Source organism: Ursus americanus, chromosome 3, assembly GCF_024610735.1.
Source record: "Ursus americanus isolate L20-20 chromosome 3, mUrsAme1.1.p, whole genome shotgun sequence".
In the NCBI taxonomy this organism is placed as follows: domain Eukaryota; kingdom Metazoa; phylum Chordata; class Mammalia; order Carnivora; family Ursidae; genus Ursus; species Ursus americanus.
This window is the reverse complement of record NC_142129.1, coordinates 54,896,963-54,915,014: the sequence shown is the minus strand read 5'-3', so window position 1 is coordinate 54,915,014 and position 18,052 is coordinate 54,896,963. Positions and strand designations below refer to the sequence as shown.

Genomic DNA, 18,052 nt, shown 5'->3' with positions numbered 1-18,052 from the left:
ATTGTTTTTAAAATAATTACCCATTTTATCCCCCCCCCAGAATTTAATATGGATATAGACTATTATGTGATTAGGAGGATAATGTTTTGAAGTTTTTGAAGTGTTTCAGACTTTTATACAAGCAAGGAATGAAGGCTAGAGTGTGGAGGGACGTCTTAGGGGAGAGAATGTCTTCCCAGGGTATCTGAGGCAATGGTTAGGTGGAGAGTCCACAAAGGCATGATCAAGAGTGAGCGTCTGAGGGTGGACGGCTCATTTTTGCCACAACTGGAGGAAGCTTTTGCCCGATGAGGTAGTACCAGATGATACAAGCCCCTGTGAGACTCAGTTTGTAGACATTCTCCTTCTCTTGAAGCCTGGTGTAAGAAGAGGACCCAAGAAGTCAGTGCAGTGCATTTTCACGTGTGGGAGTCAGATGAAACAAGAAAAGCTTTGGAAAGATAGATCTGGGTTATTGTATGCAGATCCGAATGAAAGAAAAGAATGGAAAGCAGAGAGCTTAGCTAAATCACTTTTGTAAAAATAAAAATAAACATTCAGAGAGCTTATAAATGTATTCGAGGTCACACAGCTAGTAAACAACAGAGGTAGAATTTGAATTCCAGTCTTTCTGACATCAGAATGTGTGGGTATTAGCCTTGCACTGTAGGTTTTACTAGAGATGGAAAACTGATAAAACCAACTGACATAAAGATGTTGAGAACGAAGTTGATGAGTTGCGTTTTGATTATACTGATGAAAGATAGGAATACAACGTATCAAGTAAAGGTGACAATAAACTGACTGAAATTTCAGAATTGGAGTTTTTTTGGAGTCACACAGAAAACTTAGTAAGTTTCGGGCATTTTGAGCCATTTAGAAGAGAAAGTGTGTGTGTGTGTGTGTGTGTGTGTGTGTGTGTGTGTGTGTGTGTGTGTGTTTAAGAGAGAGAGAGACAGAGCAGGGGTAGAGGGGAGAGAGGATATGTATATGAATGTTTAGAGAATGAGAGAGGTAAGAAAACTCAGGGAGGACCCAGGGAAGGAAAGAAGGTAAAGAGGTGGGGAATTCAAGGATGAAGAGCTCTGTGCTACAGAAGGCAAGAAGCGAGATGGAAGTTTGGATATTTCAAGGATAGGTCTTGAAAACATCCTAATACCTTTCACTTGTTAATAAGTAAACAATAAAATCCAGAAGTGGTAACTGAATAAATCGTAGGGATGAATGACATGAGAACACAGGAAAGGAAAGGAAATGGAGTTGCTGGCACATGAGAAGAGGCCATGACTGTAAGAAATAAAATTTCACTTTAGTTGTTCTGGTTTTTCCCTCCCCCTTTTGTTGTCAAGATTTGAGTCTATTCGATCATTACCTGTAAGATTGAGTTCCGAATAGCACTTAACTGAATAACTGTTCTACCTTAGTTATTCTGCTAGGTTATGATGTTACAGAAATGTGTATCCTCTGACTTAGCTCTTTTTTTTCTCTTCTTTATCAGTATTCTCATAGGACACCAGTGGCTTACAAATTCCTATATTAGTGGATTCTTTCTAGGGTTTTTTGTTTTTCTTTATCTTTTATGGCTTTTGACCCCATCAAGCATCTTTTACTCTTTCTCCTTTAAAGTTAAATTTTATATGCTGCTCTTCCATTCATCTGCTTCTCTCTGTTTCCATTACTACACCTTTTATGCCTGCAACCCATGCAACTTGGGTATTTCCCAAGTTCAGTTGTCTCCTTTCTGTGTGTTGTTCCATAGTTTTAATTTTCCTGTGTTTTCAATATCATCACCCCATTAAAGGCTTTAATTCTAGTTCTTATTCATTCTAACCAGTTCTTATATTCTAATCGCTAGGTACCTCTGATGGTGGGATTTAACTCAGCTTCCTCATCCGTACAATGAACAGACTGATCTAGGACCATCTTCATTTTTTCCTTTTAAGTTTTTCCATTTGTGGTCGAATTCTACATCTCTAATTCTCGACCTTTCCACAGACTCCAGGCTGACATTCCCAGGTTGTTCTGCCATTATTGTCACTTCCCGAGTTTAAAGGTTGACCCTCCCATCTTCCGCCTTAAGGCATGTCCTGATTTTCTGGATTCTGCTAAAACCTCTGCAGATTTGACCATAAGATTCCCTTTGGCTTTAATGTCTTTTCTCCCCTTTTGTCCAGTCCATCACTAAGTGAAGACCTTTGCCGTACCAGCTCTTTCTTTCTTTCTTTTTTTTTTTTTTTTGAAGTAGGAATCATCTTTTTAGATAAATAATTTTTCCTCCCCTAATACCTAGTATATAACTTTGCGCAGAACAAGTGTCCAGGTAATAATTGTTGAAGGGAGGGTCTCATCCTTCTCTTCTTGTCTATTAGTTCTCCTTCAGAAATGTCGAATCATAATTAAAACCGATTAAATGAGAATCAGCAACATTCTCCTTTTTTCCCCCTACTCTTAGCTGAAGTACAACATTTAAACCACCTGAAATAGAATAAACTGGTAAGAAAAACAATGCTGTTCTTTGAGCCCTGATAGAACATAAATTCAGTGAAAATCTGTTCAAACCACAACTCTAATTAAAGGTTTTAGCTGCCAAATAATATGTTCTGGTTAAAGCCAAGTTAGTATTATGGAGTGTTTCAGGAATAACAGCACAGGCTTTATACTTTGCTGTTGATTTTCTCATGGGAAACTCATGTAAAGGAGAGTGATACCTCCCTGTTGACTTTAACTTTTAGAAATGCAAAGCATGCTGAAATTGTACATAATTCTCTTCTAAAGAAAAGGAAATAGCATTTCAATGGTTTTCCTCAGTGTCTTATTGAGTTATGGTGGGGCACAATTATGTCTGTTAAATTGATTTACCAGATGGAACGTTACATTTTCTATTCAGCTGATGAAGTTGTAGGAGACTGGAATTGTATCTCATACCATGAAGATCATATATAAAAGCAAAAATATTTTAATTAACTACATTTTGAAACTGGCTAATTAGAGGTTTAAACTGTTTTTTTTTTTTCTCTCCTTTAACTTACATTGTGCTAAAAAAAGGAAATTGTTCTTAGGAATGGGCCTTATCATATAGTTGTTATTTAGTTTAATAATTTAATATCTCTGATGGAATCTGTAAAGAAAAAAAAGTAAGATGTTCCCACCTGAGTGAGTTTTAGAAATTGCTTCCTTATCATGGCTATTTAATATGTACAAAGTACTCTTAGCATTTTAAGGTTAAAATAAATGATCCTTAACTTACACCCTTATGGATCTTTAACAGAAAAAATTAAAAGAAAAAAAGTTCTATTTTTGCCTATTTTTCTCCTTTGGATCTTTTCACAAGTAAGAAAATGTAGTAATAAAGCCTTTACCTTTTATAGAAAATTAAATCTGCTAAAATAGTAAGTACTAATTTTAGGTAAATTATTGTCCTGGTAGTTTGCTAAGTGATGGGCATCTATCATTCTTTAATATCTGACTTGCTTACCTAAAAATAATGCCTTAAAAATATAGCACAATAAAACCCGATCTAGTCAGGACCAGTATTTGAGAATATTCAGATTTCCAAAACAGTGCTGATGTTGGAATTCGTTAGACGGCTGTATTGACTTCCTATGGCGCCTATAATAAGTTACTATCAACTGAGTTGCTTAAAACACACATATTTATGATCTTACTGTACTGGAGGTCAGAAGTCCAAAATATATCTCTCCGGGTGTCAGCAGGGCTGTGTTCCTTTCCGCAGGCTCTAGGGGCAGTTCTGTCTCTGCTGTTGGCAGCTTCCGGCTGCTGCCTGCATTCTCTGGCTTGTGGCCCACTTCCGGCTTCAAAGCCAGCAGCGACTGGTGCAGTCTTCCACGGCATTGCTCTGGTGCTCACTCCTCTGCCTCTCTTTTTTGTTTTTTGGGTTTTTTTTTTTATTTTGTTCTGTTTTGTTTTGTTTTTCCTTTTGGTATTTCAAAAGACACTTGTAATTATCCTGGGCCCAACTGAAGAATCCAGAATAATCTCCTTCTCTTTAAATGAGCTGATTAGCAACCTCAAGTCCATCTGCAACCTTAATTCTTTTTTCACCAGGTGAAGTAACAGTCACATGTTCTGGAGAATAGGACATAGATACCTTGGCCGAGGAGGCATTATTCGGCCTACCACAACAAACTTAGAGTTTTTGTTAGGATGATATTTGCTATGGAATCCTTTGACTTACTGCTTCTTCACCATTGTACTTGAAGTTTGAAGTCTATTTATTCATATAGTCATCCAGAGAAAGTTGGCTAATAGAAGGTGTTTAACTGAAGGTTTGTCTAGAGAAGGGTTCTGGGGTGACCTTAATAGATCCAGAAGCAAAATACTTCCTTTAAATCAGTCTGAAATGGATAATAGTGTTTTCTTATAAATATGTATTACAAGGAGAATCTGTAATAAAGACAATAAAGCTGTGAATTCCATTGAGGCAGAAGTGAATTACCAAGAACATTCCCAAACCGTAAAGTTTACAAAACAAAAATTTGCAAAGGGAAGTAATTAATAACTAGACCTCCTGCCCAAATGACTTGGAAGTTTCGAAGCAGGAAAAGAACAGGAAGCAAGGTAGTGTTTGAGCTGCGTGAAGGACGAACTCCCGTTGATCAGAAGTCAGTGCTGACCCTTTCTTACTGGTTGTGTCTCAGGGCTTTTGAAGGGCCAAATATGCTAGTGGTTGCACCTCAAGACTCAAAATTATATTGAGGCAGAGAACAGTTCTAAATAGTAGTAATTAAACACCAAATATATATATATATATATATATATATATATATATATATATATATATATATATATATATAAATGACAAGATTGACCAGAAACCCACTTAAACCAAACTGAACAAAGTGATCGCCTGAGGAGACTAATGGATCCACCTTCCTCGTACTGACCTAACCCAGGAAGCCAGAGGCGCACTGGGCGACTGGTTCTGCTTTATCGCATCAGGGATTCTCCTGCCATCACTTGCTCTTCAACCTCCACTCTCTCATCATGCCCCGTCTGTTGCAGTTCAATGCCCGTTCCAGTTATTGACCATTTTGTGACTCCGGTCAACCCTCTGTCTTTTTACATTTTAAATCTAGTCTTCCTACCCTCCTACTTAAGAATCACGTAATACCTCTTCTATCATCTTCAAGGCTGAAGTCCTCACATGGCATTCACAACCTTTCTTCTCCTCCCCCCTCCCTCCTGCCCTAACCTTCTCTCTTACCTGTCCCCACTCCACCTTCTCCTACCGTTTGCCCCAGCAGGACCAAACAAGTTGCAATCCTTTGAAAAAGGCTTTCTGCTTCACACTCACACAAGCCATTCACACCTGATTTTCCAAATGGTCCTTGCTTTTCCTAAAGTGTATGCTTGAATAGTTCATATTCCTCTGTAAATGCTCAGCTGATACGTACTTCCCCTCTGTGAAGCTTCTCTTGGTGCCTTTCCGTCACCCACCAGGCTACCCTAAACACTCACTACATTCCTTATTCCAAATATTATGTGCCCAAATACACCTGGACATATCTTTGTGCATAAATGTCTGTATTAAAATTAAAAATTCTCTAGTTAGCTGAGAAATCTTTCAGGATAATATCTGTGGCTTGTTTACTATTCTATCCCAAGCATCTTCAGAGAGCTTATAATAGCCACTGAGTAAATGTATCTTATATGAATAAATAAATGTATAGAGTAAAATAGGAGCTAGTATACTTGTCTTTAGGTATTCAAAAATATAGGAAGATTCTTTATCAAAGAATTTTTAAGAATTTAATTCATGGTAATATTTTGTAGGAAAGAGACTGAGTGACTGGTTTTGGTTGGCTATAAACTGGGTATATCAGAAGAAAACAAAACAAATGAAGTAACAAGCTAGACAATGATTTTATGGTTTTATGGGAATAAACTGAACATTTTCAGGTAAACATCAGAGACAAAAAATTTAAAGCCATATATTTGAAGAAAATAAGGTTTACAGCATTTAAGATTAGACAGTGATTTTACTATATTTACCTTGTATCATTCTCTTCAGTATTTTTGAATTCTTTAAAGTCAAGGAAATGGATATTATTGCCCACATTTGCAGGCAAGAAAATTGAAGCATAGAGACGTTGAGTAAAACTTGACCCAAATGGGGCGCCTGGGTGGCGCAGCGGTTAAGCGTCTGCCTTCCGCTCAGGGCGTGATCCTGCCGTTGTGGGATCGAGCCCCACATCAGGCTCCTCCGCTATGAGACTGCTTCTTCCTCTCCCACTCCCCCTGCTTGTGTTCCTTCTCTCGCTGGCTGTCTCTCTCTCTGTCAAATAAATAAATAAAATCTTTAAAAAAAAAAAAAAACTTGACCCAAATCACACCATTAGTGTCAGAATCGGAACTGGGAAACAACACCAGATTCTTATGAATGTGACCGAGTAAGGTTCATGCTAAGAGCACAAATAAGTATGAAAAAGGTTAGATTTATGGTGATACTCAGGGAGTTATTAGGTGATAGGTATTAATTTCTGGACCATACAGTCCTGTCTATAAGGTTGTTTTCTGGGAGAAATTGTGTCCCTATCAAATACTGGGCCGCCCCAGTGCAGATCTCACCCACTAAGACAGTCCTCACCCTGTCATGAAATCAGTTAACATCTATGTTTACACATGTAGCTCTTACAAAGTGTCTGGGTAGAAAGTGTGTTAAAAAGTTTTACATCACAAATAAAACTACTCTTCATGACACTTCTACTTGAAAGAATTCATGAAAGATACATCTAATAAAGGAAGTAAATAAAACTGTGAAGTACATGGTATAATTTTTTTCATGCATAGAGAGGAAATAGTTCATTACTGAAAGATTATTAGCAGAACTGAATGATTAATTCTGAATTTTTATTTATAAGAGTAGAATTTTAGAACTAAAGAAGCCTTAACTAAAAAAGATAAAAATATATCTATAAATTCAGATTCCCCCAAAGGTAGAACATCATTTAAGTTGTGAAATAGTAGTTCAGAATTAAAACTTTATTAGAAACTTTATTAGAAACTGATTTGAAGAAGATTGAATATGCTCCTTAGTCTAGCTTGTTTTAAGTGATAATTCAACTTTTTGCCGTATTTTCAAAATATAGATTTTCAAAATTTGTCTTTACTTAGGTAAATATTTTATACTTGAAAAATTAAAGCACATAAAAGAAAGTATTCTAGATACATATGTCTACATTCATATGAAGGTATTCTAGGCTGTAGGGGATATGATTTCCTTGAATCCAAAACATGTTATTTTTGGTGCTTGCCAGAAAAATGAAATTCCTTCTGCATTCCACATCTGATCTATAAGACCTCTTGCTATAACATTCAGTGTCAAGAAATTCTTAGAAATTAGAAAAGTTGAAGTTCAGCTAGTTCTCTTCTCAACAACTATTTGAAGCCCAGCCTTTAATTAAGTTTCCTTTCATGCTTGGATATATGCAAGCATGCATTTATTCACTCAGCAACTGTTTACTGAGACTCACCATGAGTCTGTGTAGTTGCTAAGTACTGAGAATAGACACAAAATTATTACATTTACTCTTCTGAGCACTATGTGTGGTAGAGTAATTTCAGTGAAACGGAGGGTTAGAGCCATATTGCAGTGGTTTGAGGTTAGGAAGTGGTGGTGGCAAGTGTAAGGCTACTTAAAAAAAAAAAAAACAACCTTGACTGTGAATTAAAGTATAAATACAGACAGTAGCTAATAATATTTATATCTCAGGAAGGCTTATTTTTATTTGAATGGGAAAGATGCAAGCATGGCTACCTGCTAAGAAGAGAGAGAGACAAAGAGAGGGGGGTTTTAAAGATACAGATTGAATAGCCTCTTTGAGTATTGTATAATTTAGCTAAATTTTGCTTGACCTTTCTTTGAAGCCTTATCTTGCTCTTAGTATCCCTTCACCACCTTGTTAGCATATTCAATCTTTATTCCTTGAATTTGCCTGCACCTTCCCCTAGACGAGGTTGCCTTCCACCTCTGCCTGTCAGAATCTCATTTAGTCCCTGAGATGACCCTTCCCTGCCTTTCAGCCACATGGTGCTTATTCTTATCATATGGCATTGATCACTGTTAGTCTTTCACTCTTTTTGCAAGACGATGAATACCTGGGAGACAAAGGCTCTCTATTTTTTAGTTGTTTAGTTAGTTGCCTCAGCACCTAACACCCCCTTTTTCACATTCACTGATTCATTCATTCAATAAATAACTAATGGGTTTATTCTATGTAGTAGGTATAGCAGAAGTGCTGAATAAGCAATGAAAATATAACTAGACCCATTCCCAGTCTGCATGGAACTTGCTGCCTAGGTTCTCAATATTGTTGTTCAATAGCTCTTAATTAAATGGCATTAAACAATGGAACCAACTAAATAGAAAGATTTCATTTTAACTATAAAAAGTGATGAAATATTTTATAACATTATAATTTGTTTCTGTCCATAATTGTATTGTTTGATTAAAGTATCTGTTAAAAATGGGAATTTGTGCTTTAAATGTCCTAAAAATTCAAAGACAATTATTTCCTCCTCTGTTTGCCCTACTACTTAAAAAAAAAAAATCTAGTGTTGAGCAGCAATCTGTATATCCATTTATTCATTCCGTAAATTTCTACTGAGTGCTGACTAAGCCAGCTGAGCACTAGGCACTCAGGAGAAACACTGGTGTGAAAAAGGATACAGGGTTCAGCATAGAGTGCTGCTGTTAGATAGAGGACACTGACTGTCCTGTCTTGGGCCTTTGAGCTTTAGAAGTGCCCGCTCTGGCTCAGGGTGAAACATCCCTGAATACTGAGGGAAAATGCACGCCCAGAGCTAAGAACCCTCCCATTCTAGACCACATTCCTGTTACCCAGGACTGCCATAGACTGTTTTCCCACGCTGCTCTGAGCTGCTTCCTGGGACTTGGAAAACTCTTTGCTCTGTATGCCCATTAGCGTTTTTCTAATCATAACAAGGTGGTGGTCGGTTGTTTTCAACTGTAAGGAACCTAAGAATTAAATCCCCATGTCAAATGATGGAAGGAAGTACTCACAAATGCACATATAGATTCACAGTGATGTGTGCCCCTGTGCCGTCTTTCAAAGCAGCACTGTAGATCACCTAAATGTCCAGTTATCAAATGTTTAAATAAAATATTGCATACTCACGTGTAAACGTGACTAAATTATATATGGTATATCCATATAATGTATTTTTAAAAGAATGTGTAACTGCTTGGGAAAAGATTCATAATAGATTTTTAAGTGAAAACAGAAAAAATGGAATCATTTTATTTTTTTTTAATTTTTTAAAAGATTTTTATTTATATGAAAGAGAGAGAGCATGAGCAGGGGTGAGGGGAAGAGCAGAGAGAGAGGGAGAAGCAGACTCCCCGTTGAGCAGGGAGGGAGCCCTGATGCAGGGCTTGATCCCAGGACCCTAAGATCATGACCTGAGTCAAAGGCAGACGCGACTGAGCCAACCAGGCATCCCAATGGAATCATTTTCAAGAATTTATAATTGCCTGTGAAAAGACTCAAAATATATTATTAAGTGAACAAACAGTATACGATCATAAATATAATTTTGATTCTCATTTTCAAACACGTTTATGTACAAAACACAAAAGAAACATGTTAGCAGGCTAAATTCAATTTGTCCCATTTCTAAAAATATTGAACATGTATGACCTACATAATCAGAAGATAGCAATAAATGTTATTATAAAATAAACACTTCAGAAAGCTATACTGTAAACTGAGTAATGTAACATTTACAATATGCTTTTTGAAAAAGAATAATCCTTTTTAAATAAATAGATATATTTGTATATTCTCAATAAGAAGATAGATAGATGTCTGCAAAAGTATTTCTGAATCAAAAAGAATAGTGTTACAATTTCCCGAGGAAATTGCATTCATAAATTACCATAAATGTGGCTAGTTACTAGAAGCTAAAATTACCAAAGAAATGATTTTTTTAAACTTGTGTGTATGAATTACATATTGTTAAATGGTTATAATTAGAGAGAGTTAGATTAGAAATTTTGCTCCCTGATACCAAAATATACAAAATCTGACTCATAACATTAAAGATCCATATTATCTGAGCCAAAAGAAAGCATAAGTTGTGTTACATTTATAGTATTATTCGAATGCTAACTTTGAAAATACATAGACTTTGTCTAATTATGAATAGTTTTCATTAGAGTAGCCTATATCTTTAGATCAACTAGATTAGAGAATTTTGTGTGTCTCCGAAGGGTCTTTTCATAATTGTAACGATTACTTAATTGAACAGTTCACATATGGCATGTATTCCTACAGAGCTAGCTTGAAAGGGAGAAGTGACTCAGGCAGGAAACCTCATCTTCCTCAAGGGCATTCAGAAGAGAGTGAATGAATGACATTAAGTGCTTGGTTCCAAGTGACGGGGTGTTGAAATATGGCAGCTCCTAAGGTAGCCGTGTGTGGGGGAGAGAGCAGGAGAAACCCAGGAGAGAGAGAGGCTGGGTGGACAAGTCCACAGATACCTGGTATAGCAGGGAAGAATGACAGTGCCGGAGAAGGGATCTGAAGTTGGCTTCAGCTTCCCCTAGTATTATAGTGCTAAACGTGTACTGCAGGTGAAATTGTTGTATATCTCAAATATTCATTAGTATAAAGGCACAGTTATTAATCTAATACTAAATTTTGATTGATAATGATCTTAATTAAGAATATTATTGACCATTACTCAATGGAAATGTCTTCCTTTTGTCCTTAACGATCATTTCCAATGAGAATGAAGAACTTCTATATACCATGATATGTGGCATTGAATTTTTGTCTAAATTATTGGTGTAAAGAATATTCATAATTTAGGATTAAAAGTGAACAGAGATAAAATGCACACAGTAGGCAGTCATTCTTAGTGGAAGGTAATGTATTTAAAAATACATTTTAAATGTATTTACATTTAAAAAAAGACAGAAAACTAAATAGAATAGTAATTATAAACAGGTAAGTTAAAAAAAAAACTAAGGAAAATACGTGGAGTCAATTACCAACAAAAAAGGGTGGTTTTTTTTTTAAGGTTTTATTTATTTATTTAATTTATTTATTTATTTATTTGAGAGAGAGCATGAGCGAGAGAGAGCAAGAGAACACAAGCAGGGGGAGCAGCAGAGGGAGAGGGAGAAGCAGACTCCCTGCTGCGCAAGGGGCCTGATCCGGGACTCCAACCCAGGACCCTAGGAGCATGACCTGAGCTGAAGGCAGCCACTTAACTGGTGAGCTCCTGAGGCATCCTCAAGAAAGGGTTTTAAATACACTGAGTAAAAGGTCAGAAGAGGGTTATTGCTGTTTTTGTTGTTGTTTTTATAGGTAACATTGCATTAGGCAAAGGCAGTAAACCAATTGTAGCTCTCTGTCCTACTTTTTGTATTTATTTTGTTTTGTTTTAATATAAGTTCCTTAGTCTTATGTATAGATTACATGAAACTTTCATTTATTTAACATCTATCTATTGAGCAATTTTTGGTGACAGCCAGCCAGTTGAGCTCAAGCCCCTTATTCTACCCCTTTAATTTTCCACCATGATGTCCGCATGGTAGGCATCATTACTGCTCTGTAATACATAATAAAATGATTCACGGAGATCAGACAACTCCCCCAGGGTTGCAATTAGTCCATGAAAAGTTAGCATTGAAATCTGAGTCTGGTGTTTTTGGTGTCAGAGACCTGTTTGCTTCTGCAAAAACTACTTTTCATGTCTGTATGTGTGTGTATGTGCGCAAAAATGACACCCCCACACTCACACCAATCTCTCCATCTCAGGTCTGGGCCTTGTCACTTCCTGTTGGAATCCTAATTGTTTAACCTGGGCTTCTGCTACCTAACTCGTCCCTTGCCATGCTGAGTTCACGCTGCACCATGTACATCAGTGGCAGAAGAAAGATTTGAAATACATTTAGCTCGTGAGGCATCTTGCACATGTTTTCTGTTTCCTTTTGTTCCCTTCTTAATTCTTTTGAAGTGAAAAGGGCAAAAGCTTTCAGGTCTACCCTCTTCATTTTAATATTGGTTGTTTTCATTTAAATAATGATGATCAATTTTTCATGCAAGATTTTCATCTCGGCACACAAATGCATTCAGATGGGCACACACACTAAAAAGCTTGCCTTCTGTTTGCATGATTAATTGAGATGTAGAGAGTGATGGGTGTGGGGTAAAAATAGAAAGGCAGTTAGTGCAACTAGGCATGAAATACATTGAGGTACAAGCAGAATGTCTCCCCAGTTAGTGATCTCTTTCTGGGCTCTTGAGGATTAGCATCCCGTTAGTAAGTCCCTGGAATGGAAATCTTCAGCCTTTGGGGAGACCAGAGCATTAAAAATGGAATTAACTCTAACTGCAAACTGAGTCAGCACAATAGGTCATTAATTCTGCTCCTTGGATATATATCATGCTGAGCTTTGGTGTGTGGGCTTCTGAAATATTAGGAGTGAGTTTATAAAGCATAGCAAGGACTAAATGATGGTTATCTATCATTCCATCCTGCATCCTCACTGCTGAGATACTAATGTCTCTGGTGGCTCAAAACCAGTATTGAAATACAGACGAAAGTTTTTACTAGAACCAGTGGATATGGACCTTTACTTAGAAGAGCCATGTATTGTATATTTTGAAAAAAATAAATTTCTGTTGCACTTAAAGAATATTAATGATTCCTAGTTTTTAAAAAGCTGTGTCCTCAACTGATAAAGATAAAAATATCACAATGCCTCAAATAGTATCCTTCTGAAAATTGAGAATTACATCTTTCTGCATGTAGTTGACTTGTTTTGCTTTCTTGAGAAATACCGGTGGTATTAAAACTGTTTTCCAGTAGGGGCACCTGGGTCTCAGTCGGCTGAGTGTTTGACTCTTGATTTCGGCTCAGGTCATGGTCTTGGGGTCTTGGGATTGAGCCCTGTGTCTGGGCTCTGCCCTTAGCAGGGAGGCTACTTGAGGATTCTGTCTCCCTCTCCTTCTGTCCGTCCCCTGCTCACGTGTGCACGCTCGCTCTCTCTCTCAAATAAATCTTTTGAAAATGTTTACAAATAAATTTCTAATTACAAATAATTTCAGTATTGAAATACTGAATATTTTCAAGCAACCTATAGTAGTCCCTGATTTCTGATAATCTTTTCTTTCTTTTCTTACTCTTCTACATCCTCTTTGAGAATTGCTAACAGATAGTATTATCTCCTTTGATCATCCCTGTGTGGCACAGTCATTCACAACTGCCATTTACTGGTTGCTTACCCCAGGGTTTCTCACACTTGGCAATACTGACATTTGAGTCCAGATAATTCTCTGTCGTAGGGTTGTCCTGTGCATTGTAGGAGGATTTAGCAGCATCCCTGGCTTCTATCCACTAGATTCCAATAGCTGTACCCCACACTGACCATCAGAATTGTCTCCAGACACTGACAATTGTCCCATGGTGTCAAAATCTTCCCTGATGGAGAACCATGGGTTTATCCTCTACTAGACATTATTTCACTTGATTCTACAATATCTTTGCAAAAATGTGGGACTTTGTGAATCAGAGCCTTGGTAGGAAATAGAACCTATACGATATTGGTCATAGACTTTTTTTGAAAGGAATACTTACAACTGCTTAGGGATGTTGAGGCACCCAGAAAATAGCAGTAATGAGAAGCATTTCCCTCCCTGAGGGCTGAAAAAGTAAGGAGAGGAAATAATGTTCCTGGAGTGCTGGGAAAGCTGGAACCATGGCAAAGCCTCTAGAGGGAGATGAAATCAGGAAGAGACAAAGCAGCACTGTAGCAGAGAGAGCAAAGGATACCCTGGCTCCTCCTTCCTCCTTAACGCTCTGTCACTAACCAGTCTTTCCAGTAGGTGAGCCCAAATGAAATCCAACCACCAAAGAACTGGAGTGATGCAACCCCAGGATTTAGCCCTATGGGCTCAGACGCAGAAGGAAAATGGAATCCATTGGGACAAATGGAGGAAAGAACAGAAAAGAAAAAACTGTCCCCAATTTAACATGAAAAACTGAGGTTTAAAGAAACAAAGTAATTCACCCAAAGCCAGGGTACTCCATGCACTACTAGTAATCTGTAGCTGATTTGCATAAATGATCGGACATTCAGGGAGACTATGAATTATTCAAGGTATTGATTTTAGTAGCTGATAGATACAAGACTAGAACCCAATTCTCATTCCTAGTCTGGTGTTCATGTTTTTTGTGTTGACCTTTGAAAGAAATTTAAGAACTGTGTATCCAGCCCATTCTCCAATGGACAAACATGAGAATGAGAGCTACGTGCTGACCTGGAAAGTCATTTTTTTCCTAAAAAGCTTATGGAATTCTAGGTTTCATGTAGAATGCTTAAATGGCATATGCTGTTTTTCCAAGCTTTTGGCACATTTTTGTCTTGATTGCAGAAACTTGGCCCCAGCTGGTGCAATGTGTGAGGAGAGGGAGGAGGACTGGACTGAGAACCAGGGGATTGGGGGCCCACTCTTGGCTCTGTCACTCCTAGCCCTGCAACCTTCAGCAGGAATAGCAATAATTAAAATTTCAGAAACCGTTTCTTCCCTTCTACATTCATCCAGATCTTCACAGTTATTTTCAGGTATCTAATCAGGTGGCCATAACTCTAAAATAAGGAAGGTGTTAGATTTTCATGTTTCACAAGTGAAGTCAGGCTCAGAAAACACTGGAGTCTCACGGAATATCCCATAGTTGGGAAGTGGATTCAACTTTATCTCTTCCCCCAGAAAACATAGTGTACTTCCTACCCCATCTTTTAAAGTGATTAATCAGTTGACTTACTTCCTCCAAACAGCCAGTCGGTAACATTTAATACTTTAAATTTCATCATAAAGGCATGTCTAGATCAACGTCTAAGAATCCATGATTTTTGTCTTTGGGTTATAAGCAGGGCTACAGAGGAAACCAATATAGTTAGCACACAGGGATTCCTCATTTCCTCCTTTCTAGGTTTCAGATGAGTGTGTTTACTAATCGACAGCTTTTTAGAGACAAAAACTAGGGTTTTTAAAGGAATTTTAAAATAAATATATACCGGGAAACAAATCTAAGTGAATTAATACAGTTCCATTTTCTCCTTTTAATCCTGGGTGAATCAGATGCTAGTAATTCAGATTAGGCCTTCTTCACCAAGATACACTGGTTGACACTCCTGGAAGGTCTGGAAGGTCCTCAGTCTTTTGCGCAAACTATTCTTTGCCTGAAGGTGGGGGGCCAGGAAGTGATAGATTTCAGGGCTCCAGACACTGAGCTTCTTGTTCTTACTTAGTCTTGCTCTCTGCCTACTCCCTCTTCCACTTTGCAGTATTTTCAAGCTTCTCTCTTCCACTTTTTCACTGTTTTCAGCCATAAAATCAGGTGTACAACACCAAAAAATTAGCTTGTTTTATTTTTTGTAGTTGAATATTTCTTTCAAGTTCCTATTTCACGTAGCTTATTCCAAGTAAGCCAAGAAGGCAGAGGTTTGCAGTCCAAGGTAAAGCTGCAGAGAAGGGAAACAGAAAAGAGCAAAGACAAAACTAAAGTATAGATATTTGAAGTCTAAACATAAGAATAAACAGGAAGGAGAGTGAAAGAAAGAAAAGATTCTAAGTTCTACTTTGATACTTTTGCAGTCAGGCAAAAATATAAAATTCCTTCAAAGAAAACATTTTCACTGATCAAAAATTCTAGCTGCATGATAACATTGTATCTGATATCGATGATTAGGAATTCTTTGGGAAATGGTTTATAATTGTTATGGTGTTCATACATGAGGAAAGGTGGAGGAGCAATATTTTCAGTATTTAGAAGAATAGACTTGAGCTAGATTATCTAGGTACAGATCATGGTGTCATCCCTTTTTAACTATGAGACCTTGGGCAAGTTACTTACCCTCTCTGTGTGTTGGTTTCCTCATTAATATAATAAAGTATAAAGAGAATCTGTCCCAGATGGATTTTATTTATGGTTAAACAAGTTAATATTGACAAAGCATTTAGAACAGCAGTGAACATAGAAATCACTCTATGGATGCTAGTTGTCATTGGAAACCCCCTTTCCGTCATCCCCACCACCACCACCATCATTATCATGACTGATTCGTACTACATAGAGACTCACTCTAATGTTCCCATTCTTTTAGAGTATAATTATGTAGAAACCTAAACCATAATAACTAAATTATAGAGCATCACTATTTAGGATAGTTTAACAAAGAAATAGTAACATGTAGGAATAATGTGCATTTGTACTTTGGAACATATAACCTTACTCGGAACTTTAAATTCGAAGATTTGGCCACCTTTTCTCTCTACTTAATTGTATACTACATGTGTAGAAAGGTTTATTCATGGTGACTCTACTTGGTTTGGTGTTATGATACTGAGTATATTTTCCCAGGATTTCAGGCAAGAGACTACCAACAAAGAAGTATTCCAGGAGTCAGAATTAGACGTAAATTATTTGCTACAGAGGTGTCTTCTTATTACCAAAAGTCAGGCCAGAGTCTCTAAAATCACATTAGGGTACTGTTTTTGTGGGTATTGAGTTTCACCCTTGAGAGAATGAAAAGAGCTGACAATGACGTATAATAAATCTTGCTCTGACCCAAACATATTTAGTGATTAAACTTCCCAGCAATCCCAGTTCTGTCAGCTTAAATAAGTAGGAAATTTATATTTTTACTCTTTTTTCACTTTCTATTTAGAAAAGTAAATTTCATAAAAATAATTACTATATTTGTCTGTTTAATTCATTTAGAGTTAATGCCTTATTTACATGCTTGGAATTTTAATTTGAGATGAGAAGGAACCAGGAAAAGGGTGAGCCGTTTTTTATACACAGAAGTGACTGGCTCTCTATTTTTTAATTTTTATCTATTTTCTTTGTCTCAATCCCCAGCCTCTGAGCCCAACTTGAAGGTGCGGTCCAGGTTAAAACAGAAAGTGGCAGAGAGGAGAAGCAGCCCCTTACTCAGGCGGAAGGATGGAAATGTTGTCACTTCATTCAAGAAGAGAATGTTTGAGGTGACAGGTAATTGAGGACTGTGCAGACATACACTAAAAAAATGCCGGTAGGAGGAATGAAAATAAATAGCGTAGAATAAATATGGCTGTTGCATATTAAAAGTTATTTCGAGGAGAAACATGTCTTGAAAGGAAATTATAATGAAAACGCGCAAGTAGCTCAGTAAACCTTGCCATGCGTTCACCAACCGTGTTAAACAGGAAATGAATGAAAAACAGAACTCTGTGTCAATCTAGGCATAACTAGGGAATGCCAAAGCTCACCTTCATCTTTTCAGAAACAGGCAGTCCGTTTTAGGAATGCCAACCAGAAGAGTATAACTTTTAATGAAATTTGATCAGAAATGAGCAGAGGGAGGTCCAAGAAGAACACTTCCCCCACACTCCGACATGAACGTACAAAATACATCTGGGAAAATTAAACTATGTGGAACAGCAAAACCTTGACTTTTCAACAAATTTACAGAACTCATAAATGACTTTATGTGTTTACTAGTGAACTGGGACTTATGGCAGGAGGGGGATATATTGCCTTTTAGGAAGGGAAAGAAACTGTCATTTTCACTAGTCTCCAATGGAAGCATTCTTATTTTTTTAGCTGCCTGGTTAGTGGTGGGGTGAACAGGTTAGGAAATTCAACCTGATGTCTTACAAAGCCTTCTGGTCCCAGGTGTACCTGGTCTGAAATTAGAGAAGACCTAGGGATACAAGAACCAAAAAGGCTAGCCAAAATAATAATACTGACTACTGTTTATTGAGTACCTACTTGGAGCCATATGCATTGTAATTTGGTCATTTCCTTTGGTTGCATTCATAGAGAAGTGGTAATCTGCAACCATTTTTTTCCATTCTCGTGGAAGATTGTGCTTAAACCAGTGTAGTCGGTTGCTATCATTTCTCCAAGATCAGATCTTATCCTTAGCAGAGAAGGGTAATAATTTTTCAAAATTATTTGTTTTCTGTGTCTCCTATGGCCATGAGATTGCCTACTTTGGGGAGACAATAGGGAAAAGATTGTGGAGGTGGGAGTG

The 18,052-nt window shown here is 37.3% G+C and overlaps 1 protein-coding gene across 14 annotated transcripts in view; it reads left to right on the top strand.

The window, feature by feature from the left end:
• Positions 1-18,052, top strand: part of HDAC9 (histone deacetylase 9) — a 726,671-nt gene that overhangs the window by 307,955 nt on the left and 400,664 nt on the right. For 10 of the 14 annotated variants that reach the window (XM_045793088.2, XM_087860991.1, XM_045793089.2 and 7 more), the window contains one exon: positions 16,897-17,028. The exons of the other annotated variants lie outside the window; for them this stretch is intronic. In XM_045793088.2, the coding sequence (XP_045649044.2) occupies positions 16,897-17,028 (132 nt within the window). The remainder of the gene's footprint in view (positions 1-16,896; positions 17,029-18,052) is intronic. 14 annotated transcript variants of the gene reach the window in all.